Consider the following 17,569-nt stretch of genomic DNA (forward strand, 5'->3'; position numbering starts at 1 on the left):
TAGGGAAGAATCTCCTGCGAAGACTGTATATGCTAAGTCTGGACAAAAGAAAACTTTTGCTCAGGCTTTGGAAACTACATGTGATATTCCTTTGTCCGAGTTACCCACTCCTTATATTAAGGGAGACATGATTGTGGTCCGGATCGATGAAACAGAATACTTGGCTGGCCTTGAGGATTGCAAGACTCATTTACATGGTCGGGTTATTCTTTCTAAGGGAGATAAACCTCTCACACACCTAGACTTAACTAAAAAGTTGCAGCCGATGTGGAAGGCTCTTGGACCGTGGAAAGCAATTCCTCTTGGAAAGGGTTTTTATGAGTTTGAGTTCGCTTCTTTAGAAGACATGCGGTGGGTTCTCGGGATGGGTTCCTTGAAGTTATCTCCGGGTTTCTTGAGACTTTTTGCCTGGACGAAAGATTTTGTTCCGACCACCATGAAGAGTACAAAAACTCAGGCCTGGGTTAGAATCTATAGTTTGCCTTTGGAGTATTGGAGGCCACATGTGATTTTTTCAATCATAAAATGTCTTGGTACTCCTTTAGTTTTGGATGAGAATACTATGAGAAAGAAAAGGGGTATGTTTGCTAGATTACTGGTGGATATTGATATGTTGTCCCCTCTTCCTGATCATCTCTGGGTTGAACGCTCAGACTTTACCTTTGTAGCTGGTGTGGAATATGAATGGCTCCCTCCTTTTTGTTCTCACTGTAAGGTGATAGGCCATGAGCTTGCTTAGTGCCGAGTGATTCATGATCAGGATCGTGCTCCTAGGTCTCAACATAAATCTTCTCATAAGATAATTTCTGATGAACGAGATCAGGGGAGGATTGAGGTCCCAAAACAACGTAAAGAGTATCGTAAAAAAGATCCGCAGCCGAAGCAAGTGGAAGGTTACATTGATAAATTGACCATTAATGCTTCTGTTGGAGCTAAAGCAGGGTCACTCTTGGGTTATACTGCTCTTGATAAACCAGGTGGAGTGGAGGACGATTTTGCTGATATGCCTTCTCTTGAAGATGCCTCGGATCATGAATCCATGCAAGGATTGCCCACTCACACTTCGAATTTCCCAGAAACGGGGACGCTAAGGAATTCACCTGCCCTTATGCAAGCCAAGGGCTCTGATCATGTGGAGGTCTTGACTCCTGTGGTGGTACCCATCTCTCCTCAGCGGGTTAAATCACCTGTTCCTACTACAACCCTATCCAATAATCCAATTGATGGTCATCATGAGGAGGTCTCTGCTATTGTGACTGTACCATCCCCGTCGTTGGTGCTAAAAAATCACTTCTCCTCTCTTGATGGTTTAGACACTACTGATGTGGGAGGTGATCCTTATATTGGTACGTCTAGTGCCATTGTTGAACCTCAGAAGGCTAAATCTTCTGCGGATGTTAAAGCACTATCGTTGGTCCTGCAAAATCACTTTTCCTCTCTTGATGGTTTGGAAAATACAAATGTTCTTTCAGAGATGGAGGAGGATGACAATGATACTGGGGAGGAAATAGTTTGCACTAAAAGAAACCCAGGGAGACCACCTAAGAAGAGTGGTAAATCCAAAAAAACTGCTAAGGCAGTTCTCTCCACAACGTCGCAATGAAAGTCTCTTCATTTTTCTGGAATGTTAGAGGATTGGGAAACCACAAAACTGTGGAGATGTTGATTAGTTTACTCAAACTACACAAACCTCTTCTGGTTTTTCTTGCTGAACCTATGGTGCCGTACACTGATGCTTTTGAAGTCATTTTCAAATCTGTTAATATGCATTTGGTGGCTACGTCTCCTATTGTTAATAAAGCTGCTAAGCTTTGGTGTTTGTCGGTTCCTAATTTAGTTCGAAATTTCTTGGTAAATGAACAATTTATTTCTGTAACTTGTCATTTGCATGATAAATGTTTTAGTTTTGCAGGTGTTTATGGTGCTACCACATACGTAGCTAAACGGGTTTTGTGGAGGGATCTTAGTTCCTTCATAGGGTCTTGGTGTATTATGGGTGATTTTAATGTTGTGCTCTCAGCCGATGACTGTAAAGGAGGGGTGGCTCCTAATCAGGTTTCTTGCAATGAATTCCTCGATTGGATTAATACTAATGATCTTTCTTGTATGCCTTTTACTGGTACTTGCTATACTTGGTGTAATGGAAGGAGAGGGCTCCATAGAATTCATAGAAAATTGGATAGGGCGTTATATAACGAAGTGTGTTTGGATGAATGGGATTCTTGTACTTATCAGGTTCTTGTTAAAAATTGTTTTGATCATTCCCCTATTCTTACTAGTCTTGCTAGTAATTCTTTGAAGAAGGTTAGCAATTTTCGTTTCTTTTCTATGTGGCTTCAAGACGCTTCATGTATGAAGCTTATTCATGATTCTTGAGCTAATAAGGTTGTTGGTTGTCCTATGTTTATTTTACATCATAAGTTAAAAAGGTTGAAAGTTGAGCTACGTGACTAGAATAAAAATTCTTTTGGTAATGTTCACAATGCAGTTCTTCTTAAACAGGGTCTTCTGCTTGGTCTTCAACAAACCTTAGAGACTGCTAGTATGTCTGATATTGATGGACTTCTCTGTCAAGAAAGGATCGCTAAAGAGGAGCTTGATCAGGCTCTTCACTGTCAATATTTGTTTTGGAAAGAAAGGGCAAAAATGCTTTGGTTTAAAGATGGGGATAGAAATACTGTTTTTTTCCATGCTGTGGTCAAGAGGAGGAATAATTTTAGTGGGATTCATCGTCTACGAATTGATAATGTTGTTACTGTGGATCCTACACTCATTGAGGAACATATTTTGGACTTTTATAAAACTCTTTATGCCGAGTCTATTTCTCATGATCAGGATGCAAACAATATGGAAGATTTTATTGGTACTTATATTCCTGAGCTGGTTTCCTCTGAGGAGAATATGATGTTGCTTAAATGTCCTGATTTTTTGGAAATCAAGAATGTTGTTTTTAACCTTAATGGTAATAGTGCTCTAGGTCCTGATGGCTTTGGTGGTGTTTTTTTATCATTCTTGTTGGGATATTATTGGGACAGATGTTTGTAATGCAGTCCAACATTTTTTTAAACAAAACTGGGTTCTCCCTGGAATGAACAGTAATGTGGTATCTCTTATTCCTAAGATTCAGGGTGCTGAATCTATTAAAGATTACAGGCCGATTGCTGTTGCTAATTTTAAATTTAAGATTATTTCCAAGATTTTGGCCGATCGGCTTGCTCTTGTGGCTGCCAGAATTATTTCTCCTAATCAGTATGGGTTTGTGCAGGGCAGACAGATTCAAGATTGTATTAGTATTGCTTCTGAAGCTATTAACTTGCTTTCTAAAAAGGTTCACGGAGGCAATGTGGCTTACAAAGTTGATATTCACAAAGCTTTTGACACTCTAAGTTGGAAGTTTTTACTATCAGTTTTGTCACGCTTTGGTTTTCACCCCTCGTTTGTCGGTTGGATTAGTACTATTCTCCGTTCAGCTATGCTTTCTATAAGAATAAATGGTAGTTTGGTGGGTTTTTTTCCTTGTAGTAGAGGTGTTAGACAAGGTGATCCTTTGTCTCCTATACTTTTTTGTCTTGCAGAGGAAGTTCTTAGTAGAGGTCTCTCAAAGCTTGTGAATGATAAGAAGATTCTACATATGGCTAGTCCACAAGGTTTTCTCACTCCCTCTCATATTTTATATGCGGATGACATTTTTATTTTCTGTAGGGCGGATACTAAGTCTCTTAGAAATTTGAGAAATTTTCTTAAAACATATGGTGATTTCTCTGGTCAATATGTTAATAATTCTAAGAGTAGTTTTTTCACCATGGATAATTTTACAAGATTTGTCACCAAAATTCAGCGTATTCTTTCTTGTAGTCATGGTTGTTTGCCTTTCACTTATTTAGGAGTGCCTATCTTTGTTGGTGCTCCAAGGGATCGTTTTCTTCAACCTTTGGCTGATAAAGTCAAATTGAAGTTAGCTTCTTGGAAAGGTAAATCTCTTAGCATGATGGGTCGAGTTCAGTTGGTCAATACGGTGATTACGGGTCTTCTAGCTTATAGTTTTAATTTGTATAAATGGCCTGTTTCTCTTCTTAAGCAAGTTGAACAGTGGTGTCGAAATTTTATCTGGACTGGTGATATTATGAAAAAAGGTATAGCTACTGTTAATTGGGATACGATTTGTTCTCCCCTTGAGAATGGAGGTTTGAAAATTATTAACCTTCACCATGAAAATAATGCATATCTTCTTAAGCTTGCTTGGAACTTTGCTTATAGCAACAAGCCTTGGTCTCTGCTCTTGAAAGCTAGGGTCCTTAAATCAAAATATGAGTTTCGAATGGTTTATAGATCGTCATCTCTTTGGCCTGGAATTAAGCAGTTTTATTCTACTATACTTGATTATACTTCTTGGACTGTTGGTACAGGTTCTCTTATTAATTTTTGGAATGATAAATGATGTGCTACTACTTCTTTAGCAAATATTGCAGGATTATCTGATGGTGCTAGTATTCCGGATACAGTCTCTCAGTTTTGGACAGGTAGTGATTGGAATATTCCATTGTCTTTACAGCAGATGCCTCATCTTTTTAGTCATATCATGGTTAGGTCGGTACAGGATATTCCTAATTGGATTCTAGATGAGTCTGGTCGTCTCACTCTTAAATCAGCTAGGACTTTTTTCTTGGATCCAGGGGTTTCCTGTGGTTGGGGTAAATTTATTTGGTCTTCATATATTCCGCCTTCCAAAACTCTTGTCCTTTGGAAAGTTTTCATGGGCGACTTCCTACAGATCAGCATATTCAAAATAAAGGTTTGCATATTTGTTCTATGTGTACGCTTTGTGAAAAGCACGAGGAATCTATTCAACATTTATTTTTTTAATGTGCTAATGCTTTGCGTATTTGGAGTTGGGTTCAACACATTTTTCCTACTTATCATTTCTCTAATAAGGATGATCTTCTTTCTTTTATTAAGAGTGATGGTAGTCCGTTGGTTAAATTAATTAAGCTAGCTGTGATAACTTTTTCTATTTGGATGATATGGCGTATGAGGAATTATGCTCGCTTTCAGGATAAGATTGAGGTTTCTAGGGCTATTTTGGTTATTAAAGACTTAACTTGTCTAGTGGGTAATTCGTCTAAAGCTTCAATGAAGAATGATATGTTTGATTTCAATGTGTTAAAGTGTTTTGGTATTAACACTCGTACTGGTAAAGTTCTACGTCCTCTTCCTATTAGATGGGAATTTCCTTCACCAGGCTGGGTAAAAATTAACATTGATGGGGTTGCTAGGGGATATCCTGGTCTTGCTACTTGCGGAGGTATTTTTCGTGGGAGTATGGGGGAATTTATTGGAGCTTTTTCTGCGTTTCTTGAAGTTCAGACTGCTCTGGTTGCTGAGTTTTATGGGGTTATACATGCTATGGAGGAAGCTCAAAAGATGGGACTTACTAATGTCTGACTGGAATGTGATTCTGCTTTGGTTTGTGCTGCGTTTACTGCTAGGACAAATGTTCCTTGGATGCTTCGTAATCGATGGAATGCTTATCTTAATTACTGTGGGAAAATTAGGTTTACAGTTACTCATATTTTTCGTGAAGGAAATGCGTGTGCTGATAAGTTGGCTAATTTAGGATTTTTTCATAGAGAACCTTTTCTTTGGTATAATAGGTTTCCACCTTGTCTGTTCTTAGAATTCTTTATGAATAGGTATAGTCTACCTATGTATCGTTTTTGTTAACATATGGGTTTTTGTCTAGTCCCCCCGTATTTTTGTATTTTTTTCTTTTTCTTTTTTCTTTTGTTTAATAATATTTTTTTCATGTGATGGTAAATGATTGTTGTTACTTGAGGTGTCAGCCTAGCTGAGATCTTAAGTGGCATAGTGATACCTAACATGAAAGCTTTTATTTAAAAAAAAAAGTCATACTTTATTTTAAGAAAAAAAAGAAGATAAAAATGCAGCCAATATAGAAGAAATTGAACATTAAAATCAATCCAATTGAAATTAAATTCCACAGTAAAAATCAATTGAAAACAAATGAGATAATAATCACAGACGCATCTTTAAACATAAGTGACGGTGATATCAAATGAAGAGAGAAAGGAAGAAATAAAAAAGTTAAAGAAAAGAAAGAAAAGAGAGGAGAGAGAAAAAAATATAACCAAAAAAAAATTAAAAACTTTTAATCCAATTTAAGTGCATTTTTAACAAGATATTAAAGAATACATCTATGACTTTTAAATGATTTATTTGATATTACTTTACGTATGAGGTATACCTAACCTTATCTTTTTTATATTGTTATTTATTTTATGGCTATAATGGTATACTCCACTATCTTTAAATATTACATACAAATACAACTATATAAAGGTAATCAGCCGCATGTTATATATATATAATAATATATATATACAGGTGAACTGCCACACGTTATATATATATATATATATATATATATATATGTATTATAAATAAAAATATATAAAATAATTTATATACATTGACGCATGTTATATAAATATATTATAAACAAAAAATATATATAATAATATATATACATCCACGCATGTTTTATATATATATATATATATATATATATATAAACCTTAAACAAAATTATTTAAATTGTAAATTATGAGAAAGGAAACTAGTAATAGTTGTACTTAAGTTTAAATTAATTTGTACTCGAAAATGTTAGGTTAGAGATTTAAATTAAATAATTGGTAGTTAAAACCTTAGTTGCTAATTAGATACCAATTTAAAAACTATTTAACAATAATAGAAACTAATTTAGAAACCAATTTTTTTTTTAGTTTTTAAAATGATCTCTGTTTTAGTTTCTATTGTAACTAATTATTTTTGTATTTAAAAATTGATCTATTGTAACTAATTATTTTGGTATCTAAAAATTGATTTCTATTTCATGATTTCTTGTAGTGTTTGTAAGATAAAATAATCTTGTATGAATTTATTTTATTACAAAAATAAATTTAGACTTGTCTGTTTAAAAATACAATGGAAACTTATGATATCTAATTTTATATTATTTATTTATTTTTATGATATTTGTGTTCACTTTCTTTATGTTTTTTTAAATGATAGAATAAACTTGTATGTATAGTTTGAAGTGAATAGATGATCTCCTTATGCATTGGATAATTATCTTATATGATACAAGTTACATTTTTGGATATGTGTAGACGTCCATAGCAATACCGTAAATACAACTACAATATACATGACGTATCCTATAACTGTTACTTTCAATATCTTTGCAACTTCCCCTCGTATCAATCCATAAACAATCTGAAAAATAAAAGAGTTAGAATTTTAAAGAATATGTTTATATATATATATATATATATATATATATATATATATATATAAAGGAAGAATATGATAATATATAAACGTAGTTAGGATTATGTATAAAATAAAGATATGTAAAATGCTTAATAGTAAATAAAGTATTATGTTTTATAAAAAAAAATAAAAGAACAAATATAAATTAAAAAAAGTAATAGTTAAAAATAAGAGACGCACAACATTTTTTAACTTTATATTTTGTTTATGATATTTATGATTATATTATTAGACCAAAAAATCTTTAAAAGTTAGTAGGGGTAATATTGATGGTAAAAGATAGTAAAAAAATGTTGATAAACAATTAATCCATGCATATAGGATTTGGTGGGTGTTTGGCGGTAGACAATTAGGGTTTTGTTCTCTTAATATATAAACGTAATCCATGCCCTATCATTAAGTGGTGTAGTTTTTTGGAGGTGTGGTTGTCTTGGGTTTTTTGTCGTAGTCTGGTTTGTAACGCTGGTCCTCTGATCAATGTCTTGTTTGCCAACGTTCTTGCTCGCGGCTTGGTTTGTCGCACACTTGATGCACTGGTTCTCTTTTGTTGGATGATACTCCTCTTTCTCTTGATGACTGCACTATGAATAAATCTATATTTTTTTTTGTTAGAGTGTTGATTGATATTGATATGTTATTTGTTTTGCGTAATCAAATTTATGTAGGAAAACCTAGTTTTGCTTTTATTGCAGATATTGAATTTGAGAAATTGCCTCCATTTTACTCTTCATACAAAATGATAGGGCATGATATTTCTAAATGCAAAAACGACATCTTGATAACTTCAATAACACCAAACCACCTATTGTTCTATCTAAAGCTGTTATTGTACAATATAAACTTGTGATTGTCTAGATCAAATAAATTAATGATGCCCTTCATAAGGAATTGATTGGTGTCATATAAAAACAAAATTGTATGGTAGAGATAAAAATATATGATCGTAATGCAAGAGTGATAGAAGTTGAAGGAGTTGCTATTGATTTGATAACCTTGTTGAAGTTATTGTTGGCCAGGTGGAGGATGAATCTCTTATTGGTCAAAAGTTTAAAATTTTTGATGAAGATATATGGGCTTATTCAAGGATGATATTTTTGTTGATATGCCTCCTTTGAAGGATGTCCATGAATTAGATGATTTGCTAAAAAAAAAAAAAGACTCAAATCCTCCTTAAAATTATGGTCTTTTAGAAAAGTTCTCTCGTCTCAAATTTGCAACTAATGTAACAAGTCCTAAATTAGTTAATATGTCAAACAAATTACTTCTAAATCTGTTTCTCAAGGTTTAGTCTTGCAAAATTATTTTGAATCTCTTCCAAGTGATAAGAGGTTTAAGAATCATGTCTGACCATCTTGACAACGAATACAATTGAATTTACTTTGATTGATATTTTCTTAAAAGAAGTCAATTTGGTTTCTAAGTTCTATATTGAAAAGATAGATAAGGAGAAATCATTAAGTGAAGACAATAAACTAATTCAAACCTCTAAAAGGCTTAGATGTCCTCCTAAACTCCTAAAGCTGGAGTGAAAGCCAATAAAATGATCTCTAAAACAAGTCAATCCAACAAAAAATAATGGTAGTGACGTTCATCAATATTATAGAAGATGATTAATCTGATTGGATTGAATTTTTGGGATTCAATCGTTTTTCTTTTTTGTTTTTATGAGAGTTACGCATTATAAAATGTTCTTTTGTTCCTCTTCATGTCTTTATTTAATTCTTAATTTTTTGGGTTTAAACTCTCAATGCATAAACTACTCTTGCAAGTTTCTTTGTTTTTTTATTTTTTTCGCATGAGTTTGATCTAGTTCCCATGTTTTTTTTTTCTTTTTTAATTTAATGTTATTTTTCATGTGATGACACATGTTGCCTAGCATGATATTTATAAAAAAATATTAATTGAAAATTATTTTGATATACATATATATATAAAAATAAATTTAATATATGTTAATAAAATTTATTGAAATCAGTGAAAAAATTAGGCTAACATAAATACGAGTGATAAAGATTATGGAAAAATTTCAATTTTTTATTTATTTTTTAAATAAACTTTGAAATTCTATAATTTTTAATAATCAATCAAATTTTCAAAATTTTAATTTTTAAACATTTATCATCCAAAGTACATAATTTTTTTTCATAAACTATTTTAGATCATCTATAAAAATAAATTATCTCCAAAAAAAAAATCATCCTAACACATTATTGACCTTTAATCACTTTCCCAAAAGTTGGACATACACTATCATATAAACCTCCATTGATTAACTTTTACCATTAAAAAAGAATTACAGTTAATATAATAGTCTAAACATGGATTTTGATGCTATATAAAACATGCACTAAATTAAATTTTTCACATTAAAAAAATCCATTTGAATGGGTTTGGAAAAAGCTAAAAGCTTTAGAAGATATTCTGAAGAAGAAAAACATAAATGAGCTTTTCTTCCCTTTTGTGTCTGATTACATTTTTGGTAAACAAAGCAAGGAGACAGTGGTGGCAGCAAAGCCACCTCTTCTACCGACAACAACCCCAATTGGCCACTAAATTTCATTTTTCACAATCATGTAAATTCACACTCAATCTTTCACAACATTATTTGCCTTCTATTCTTAGATTTTGTCAGAACCAACTTACATACATTAAGAACAACTCAAATTTGTACTTCCTTACACACACATAAATAAATAACCAATTCCTATTCATTCACTTCACACACTAACAACTCACATTCTTTTTTACTCAAGGACAAAGAAAAATAAATAAAAGAGAAATTACCCTTTTTGGTCACTAAACAAATTCACCTTTAAAGTTATATTCTTATCTTGTCTTCTTCACCCTCATGTATCATACACATGTACTTAAGAAAGTTCCAAAACCAACCCTACTCATGCTTAACAAAAATAAAAAAAGGGGAAAAATATCTCACACTAGACAATACCTTAGTCATAGACATTTCATTAATCAAACTCATCCGAACAAGAACAACATAAGAAACCAATCATTAGATTACATGATCTTTAATTTACTTGTTTGATATCTTTATAGTTGAATAAATTTTGGTCTTTGTTAGTTTAAACAATAAAAAAAGATTATAATATGGTGTGTCCTAAAATAAATTAAAATGATATGTTTTCTTATTAGACAAGTTTATAGGTAATTCAATTTCATAAAATTTAGTTGCAAAATAAAGTTTTCATTTTATTTATATACTAAAATTTTGTCTCATGTAAAGATAAAATCTTTAACATATTTAAAGACTAAAATAACTATTTTTTAACATAAAAGTTAAAAACTAAAATTTGTTTGAAAATTATATCGATGTGAATAAAAACATTTCATATGAGTATAAATTTTGAACTGATTTTGTGAAATTTAGGTAGAATTAAAGTGATTTTTTAATAAATTAATTCAATATTTTTATTACCAATTACAAATATTCATATTGAAACTATATATGATGTTATAAAAAAGAAAAATCTTTCTCAAAATATTAATTGAAAACTCAAATATGAAATGGTGGATTAAGGTGACACGAAACGATGTTGCATATATGAATTGACTTATGTGTTAGATGGATATGAGGAAGATTTGATGGAAATAGAAAAGTCCCCATCATGGGATTCTTGCAAATGATTTGTTCTAATGAGTCCATGAAGAAGAATCCTTGGAGAAAAGCTTTCCCTGGAAGTGGTGAGTTTTGAAAATTGATCATGTGAAGCATTAGGGTGGAACTTGTGGGTGGGGGATATCAAAATTAGGATGTGGTCTTGCCGTTTGAGACATGTCCACACATGGTTTTTAAGTATAGTGTGAACACACACGCAACATTCTGCATTCTGGTTTGGTGCTGCTGTTGCTTATGCATTGTGGTGTTAGTAGTTGAAACTCCTTTGTCCCTTCATCTTATACTTATTATATAGTTAGCTTAGCTGGTTTTGTCATGACAGTTCCATTCATCCATCCATTTTATATCTATTCATAATTATTATCAATATTCATTCTTATTTATAACTGTCACACCCTCAACACTTCACCAAGATTCCTTTTAATAATTATTATGCAGAGGTTGCCTCTGGTTCAGGTTTATGCATAACTCCAACATTTCTACATACTTTAATGTGTTTTTGTTTTTTAAAACATGTCTTATGCAGAGGATAGAAAGTGCTTGTCATGAACCATGATGCTGACTGCAATCCCCTCCTACCTAAAACTGGCCATTTTCTTATTGGAAGTTCAGTTTTCAATTCTTCAATTTCTGCTTCTTTCTGGGCTTCTAAAGCTGAGATCATGTTTGTCACAAAAGAACTTTTCAAACTGTCAAATATATATGGCACTAATCAATTTGGTCTTTTGAATGAATTAAGATTGATTTAATTGGTTGATGATAAGAATATAATATATTAATCCAATGTCTTATTTGTAAGTATTAATTTAGCTCCATATGTCATCAATTTTTACACATCAACCTGTGATTTGCATTACACAATGATTTTGATGTCACTTTTTCAATGATTGAAGGATCAAAGTGATGGTGTCAACTCTTTCAGGAAATAAAATAGATGATAACTCTCAAATGTAGTATTAAAAAAAGACTAAAAGAACTAACAGTAAGAGTAATAAACAAATTCTGAGATATTAATTGTGAAAATTGAAGGAATCATAGACATGCCAGATTGTCTTCAAACTAGGTTAGTTGTTTTTTAAGGTTTGTTGTTGTTCCATCAGTTTAGCTTTGAAATATGAAAAATGAAGTTGGCTAAATTTTTGGCCACCAACTATATATCAGAAGCTATTGCTGTTCCATTTATCAAAAAGTTTCCGTAGTCCATAAGAAAAATGGGCTGGATCAAACATTCGTGGCAAAATCAATACCCAATATGTCAGAATTTTTTTATAAGATAATTGAGTTCATCAATCATATATCAATCTTCATATTAATTTCCAAATGCATCGTATCGATTTATTGAACTACTAATTGAAATATTTCTTATGTTCGCATTCAACCTTGATTACAATTAGTTATTAGTTTGCTATATTTTTATATAGATGAATAATTTTAAATAATATTAAAATCATCTAAAATCTATTTTATTATAAATTTATTAGATTACCGGACCATCTTATATAATTATATGGATATAATATTCCAAAATATTTATCTAGTTAATTTTATTTTATTTTTCTTCAAATTAAGAATTTTTTAGAATCACGTGTCCTATGGTTTAATAAATTTTTTATTCCAATTTTAAACTATTTGAATATGAAAATTATTGACTTAAATTATAATTTTTTATTCCTATCCTCCCTCTCCCTTGGGAGCAACATCATCACCGACACAACGCCATAAATGCACCATGTATCCGTAACGTAAGCACAATAACTACATAATAAAGACACAAAAATTAAACAGAATTTTTACAAAGTTAAGATCATCGCAAGTCAATTTTTATCTCAATTTAATTACAAACTTACATGGATGAATGATAGGTTTAGATAAAATTTAAATTCATTTTTACAAAGACTTACAAGGAGTCTAAGTCAATATATGCTTAAACTTTTATATTTAATTAAATACAATAAACTACAATTATTTTTGTTTAGAATCAAAAAGTCATTTTTAAATTCGGTATAAATAAAATTATTCTGAAACCAAAAAATAATTTATAAGAATATTATACATTTTCTATACATAAAGTTTGAAAAGTATGGGACAGAAGGTACAGTACTGTGTAGTACCAATGTTGCAGGTCCGTTACTCGTCCTATGCAGAATAACATTTCACACAGACACATGCTCCCACACGCTTCTTCTCCTCTTCACGCGCTCTCTGCTCCATTTGAACCCCACTCGCGCGAACCTGGATCTTCCCTTCATTGCTTCGCTTCGCGCCATAGATAGCCACAAACCCATATCTTCTTTGTTTTTCTGCACGTGCCCTTTTCTCTCTGCTTCATGTTCCAGCGTTTGAATCGATGCTGCAACTCCAAAGATACGAGCTTTGCTCCATTTTAGGAGATGGGTCTTGAACAACCGCGTTCACCTCATCCCAGTTTTGGATCCTCGTGTAACTGAACCTTTTATGCTTCTGAAGCTTCTTCTTTCTTTGGGACCAAAATGATTAACAAAACGCTCTTCTTCACTTATTTCTACTTGTTTGTCTACATTTTGCTTTCTTCTGGAGTCATTTTGTACAACAAGGTATATTAGTGACTATATATATACATAGCAACCTTCAACTAGATTTTACTTTTAGTTACAGCATCTCTAATGTAGTATCATGTTTTTTCTTTTCAATAAAATTTGCAGTGGGTTCTATCTCCAAAGTACTTTAACTTTCCGCTTCCTATAACACTGACCATGATTCACATGGGCTTTTCTGGGGCAGTGGCATTTTTTCTTGTCCGGGTCTTTAAGGTATGTTGTGCCGTTTTTGTTTTGGTGTAGTGTTGTACTTTGAGAATATGCTCCTTTTGCTGGTTTATTGTCAATTTTGAGTGCCTTTAGTATTCAGTGTTGGCTTTATTTTTGACCAAAAAGTTGAATTGTGTGCTAAGTTTCTACAGTGGATGTTACTGTGTTCTTTATTCGAGTGTATAGGCTTTGATATTGATCGCATCTAGGGGCACCGCTATCATGTTCTGTTTGTTAGTGTTACCATTAATTATAGTTTTCTTTTGTGGGTGAATCTCAAGTCAATGATGTGATTTCTAAAAAAACCTTTTTATATGCTTACGTGCTTGTGTAAATGTTGATGTTAGTGTTTCACTTTCATTAAGATGTGCTTCTTTGTGCCATTTGCACAACTCTTCCTCTTACCTGAACTTTTAGTGCCTTCCTTTCACCCTTGTTTTGGTCACTTTCTTTGCCTGGTTATTTGATTATCTTAAGTTATTTTCCTTTTCTCTGATTGCAGGTTGTATCTCCTGTCAAAATGACATTTGAAATGTAAGTGTGTCTTTGAGTTGAAGCCTTTTTGAGCTTCTTCTCCTTTGACAAGTTATTTCTTAAAACACTTTCTTTATTGCATTGCAGATATGCAACTTGCGTGATACCAATTAGTGCTTTCTTTGCTTCAAGTCTTTGGTAAGCAGTACAACATGGGCAAACTGAAGTTGCTCTGAGTTGGGATAAAACTTATCCTCAGATTTGATAATGGGAGTATCCTTCACATTTGTGAAAAGTCTGGTTTACTTCTTAATTAGTTTTGACTGTTTTTGGCCTACTTTTTACCCTTCTTTTCTGTGCCACACTTCTGAATAATCTAGACTGGGGACCTAACCAATTTCTTGTCAGTAGGATTTGGTTTTCAAAACTTTTTTTCTAATGTAACCTTTAAGGATATTCGGACATTAGCCCGCATTAGGATGGAGATGACACTCCTGCATCGACTAAAACTATTAAGATGGTACTGTAGGCATGAAGTTATATGATCTCAAATGAAAGCCCTTTTTCAAAGAATCTGGCATAATAAAGAGTGAAGTGGATCATTTAGTATTGGAATGATCACGATTCTCTATCCAATGAAAGGTCATTATCAAACTCTGGAATAGATTGTCTGTGGCCTTAAGTTATTATAATATGCTTGCCAGAAAAGTATATTTTACTTTTTGCGTCACCTACACATTTGGAATTTGTTCATTTTCTACCATTTTAATTAATCCGTTCAATCTAACTATGATGTTTCTAAGAAAATTATGATAAGTTGTACTACTTTGGTGAAACTTGTGTGCTCTATTCACATTCTCACACCTTCTGCAATATCAGTACTTCTGAAGAAACAATCATGTTTTTATGAAGAATTTATTCTGTCTTTACAGGTTTGGTAACACAGCTTATTTGCATATTTCTGTGGCCTTCATCCAGATGCTCAAAGCTCTAAGTACGTTTTTTAACAGACGTCAAATGCTTTGCTTACTCTCTGAATGATATTTTCTTGATTCTAAAACATGATTTTTCAGTGCCCGTGGCAACATTCCTCGTGGCTGTTATTTGTGGCACTGACAAAGCGAGGTGTGATGTGTTCTTCAACATGTTGCTGGTCAGTGTTGGAGTTGTCATTTCCTCCTACGGAGAAATTAATTTTAATGTAGTTGGTACAGTTTACCAGGTCACGGGCATTTTTGCTGAAGCTTTAAGACTGGTCTTAACACAAGTCCTTTTACAGAAGAAGGGCTTGAGTTTAAATCCTATTACAAGCTTATATTACATAGCTCCATGCAGGTATAAATAGTTAATTGAGTCTATGCAGAGGTCATATTAACACTGCTACCCATACAAAGCATGTTCCTATCAATGATAATATAGTGCTAATGTGTATTTTGGGGCGATGTACCTGCACTGCACAACATGCACATACGTGATTAGATGTATGATACACGGATACGAAGAGTATCTGATACGGGGAGATGCACTTTAAAAATAACAAAAGTACGTGATAGATGCATACTATAAAAATCCTTAAATTATCCACTTCAAAATTCGGAATTCCGTTAGTGTTTTATCTTTAGAAGACACATCAAAAGGTTAAAAGAGGAAGGTGTATATAAACTGTTATTGATCTCTATTCTTAAGCGATGTGAGAATATATTGGATGTAGAATATATTGGACGCACCGGAATAATTATCATCATACATCAACAAGTATCCATGAAGTATCTTAGAGTATCAGAAAATACAAATAGAAGTATTCGTGCATCAATGTGTAATATGCAGCAGTCATTCTTGTATTTTTAGTTTCTTCTAAGTATATGATTTTTCTCATATCAATGTTATTGCCTCCGTTATTAGTTAACTGTTATTGGTGGTATCAATGCTGCATTTGTACAAAACCAGCTTACCATATGTGATCTGCTCATTCATTTGTACTTTGTTGAATGCAGTTTTGTGTTTCTCTTTGTGCCTTGGTACCTGCTGGAAAAGCCCGTGATGGAAGTTTCACAGATTCAGTTCAACTTTTGGATATTCTTTTCCAATGCTCTGTGTGCTTTAGCCTTGAATTTTTCCATTTTCTTAGTAATTGGTAGAACCGGTGCCGTAACCGTACGGGTTGCTGGAGTGCTTAAAGACTGGATATTAATAGCCCTTTCTACCGTGATATTTCCAGAGTCAGCAATAACATGGCTGAATATAATTGGCTATGCTATTGGTAAGTTTTGTTTGAAAAGATCAATTCTTTTTAGTCTCCCTCCCTCCTCATCCTTTCATATTTTACCTGCAGCACTATGTGGAGTTGTGATGTACAATTACATTAAGGTTAGGGATGTCCGAGCCTCTCAATCACCGGCTGAAATTATTCCAGATCGAATGACAAAGGTATCTTCTTGGCATAACTTCAGTATTTGTTTGAGCCCATGTAAACTTGTTATACATGGTAGCATGAGTTAAGAATTAAGTAACTGATAAAGATCAAGAAAATTTTCTCACACATTTTATGCATGGTCATTTTAATTTATAGTTTATTTATCTTATCTGATCAATTCCATTGACATACAGGACTGGAAATTCGAGAAGAGGTCATCTGATTTGTATATGCCAGATAATGTTAGTGGAGGAAGTAGTGGGGGCAATGGTTCTCTTTCTGATATGAATTTTGATGAAGAAGCACCGTTAATTTCTTCATCAAGGGTATCTCATATTGGACGCATGCAGCTAGCCAACCATGCAAAATGAAAACCCCAATTCAATATTTATCATATATCTTTCTCCAAAATGGAGAAAGAACAAGTGGAAGTTGGCGAAAACCACTCTATTCTTTCTCAAATAATGGAATCCTTCGTGCTTGCTCTTTGTAATCACATTCATGTGCTGATCCGAGGTTTAAGACCAGAGTGAGGGACCAAATCTCCTCTTAATTCCTATATCAGTTTAAATTTATTACCACCATTTGGGGCACAAAATTTTGAATGAAGGTTGGTTTTCTCTGAAAAGGCCTCTAAGAGTCTATTGGTATAATTATCATCATGTATTGCAAGTATATATATTTCCTATAATATTCTTAAAACTGAATTAACAGTTGATTTTAGGGATAGAGCTCCTCAGAACAATATATACTGGTCTTCTCTTGACACGTAACATATCAGGGGAAACTTATTTCTTCATGTATCCATAATTTATTCCACCACTTCTCAAAGTAGTGTAACAAAGAAAATAACTTTCAAAATTTCTAGACAAGTCGTTGCAAGCTACTGTTGGAGAAAAAACAACACTTCAT

At 32.7% G+C, this 17,569-nt stretch overlaps 1 protein-coding gene across 1 annotated transcript; it reads left to right on the top strand.

Moving 5' to 3' along the window:
- Positions 1-13,078: 13,078 nt before the first annotated feature.
- LOC137807075 (probable sugar phosphate/phosphate translocator At1g48230) lies at positions 13,079-17,285 on the top strand. Its single transcript, XM_068607523.1, has 9 exons — positions 13,079-13,557; positions 13,666-13,773; positions 14,273-14,304; positions 14,392-14,442; positions 15,177-15,238; positions 15,318-15,579; positions 16,239-16,504; positions 16,577-16,671; positions 16,852-17,285. Exons 1-9 carry the CDS (start codon positions 13,474-13,476, stop codon positions 17,026-17,028), a joined length of 1,137 nt encoding a protein of 378 aa, XP_068463624.1. The 5' UTR covers positions 13,079-13,473; the 3' UTR covers positions 17,029-17,285.
- Positions 17,286-17,569: the final 284 nt, after the last annotated feature.

Source organism: Phaseolus vulgaris, chromosome 3 (assembly GCF_000499845.2).
Source record: "Phaseolus vulgaris cultivar G19833 chromosome 3, P. vulgaris v2.0, whole genome shotgun sequence".
Classification (NCBI taxonomy): Eukaryota; Viridiplantae; Streptophyta; class Magnoliopsida; order Fabales; family Fabaceae; genus Phaseolus; species Phaseolus vulgaris.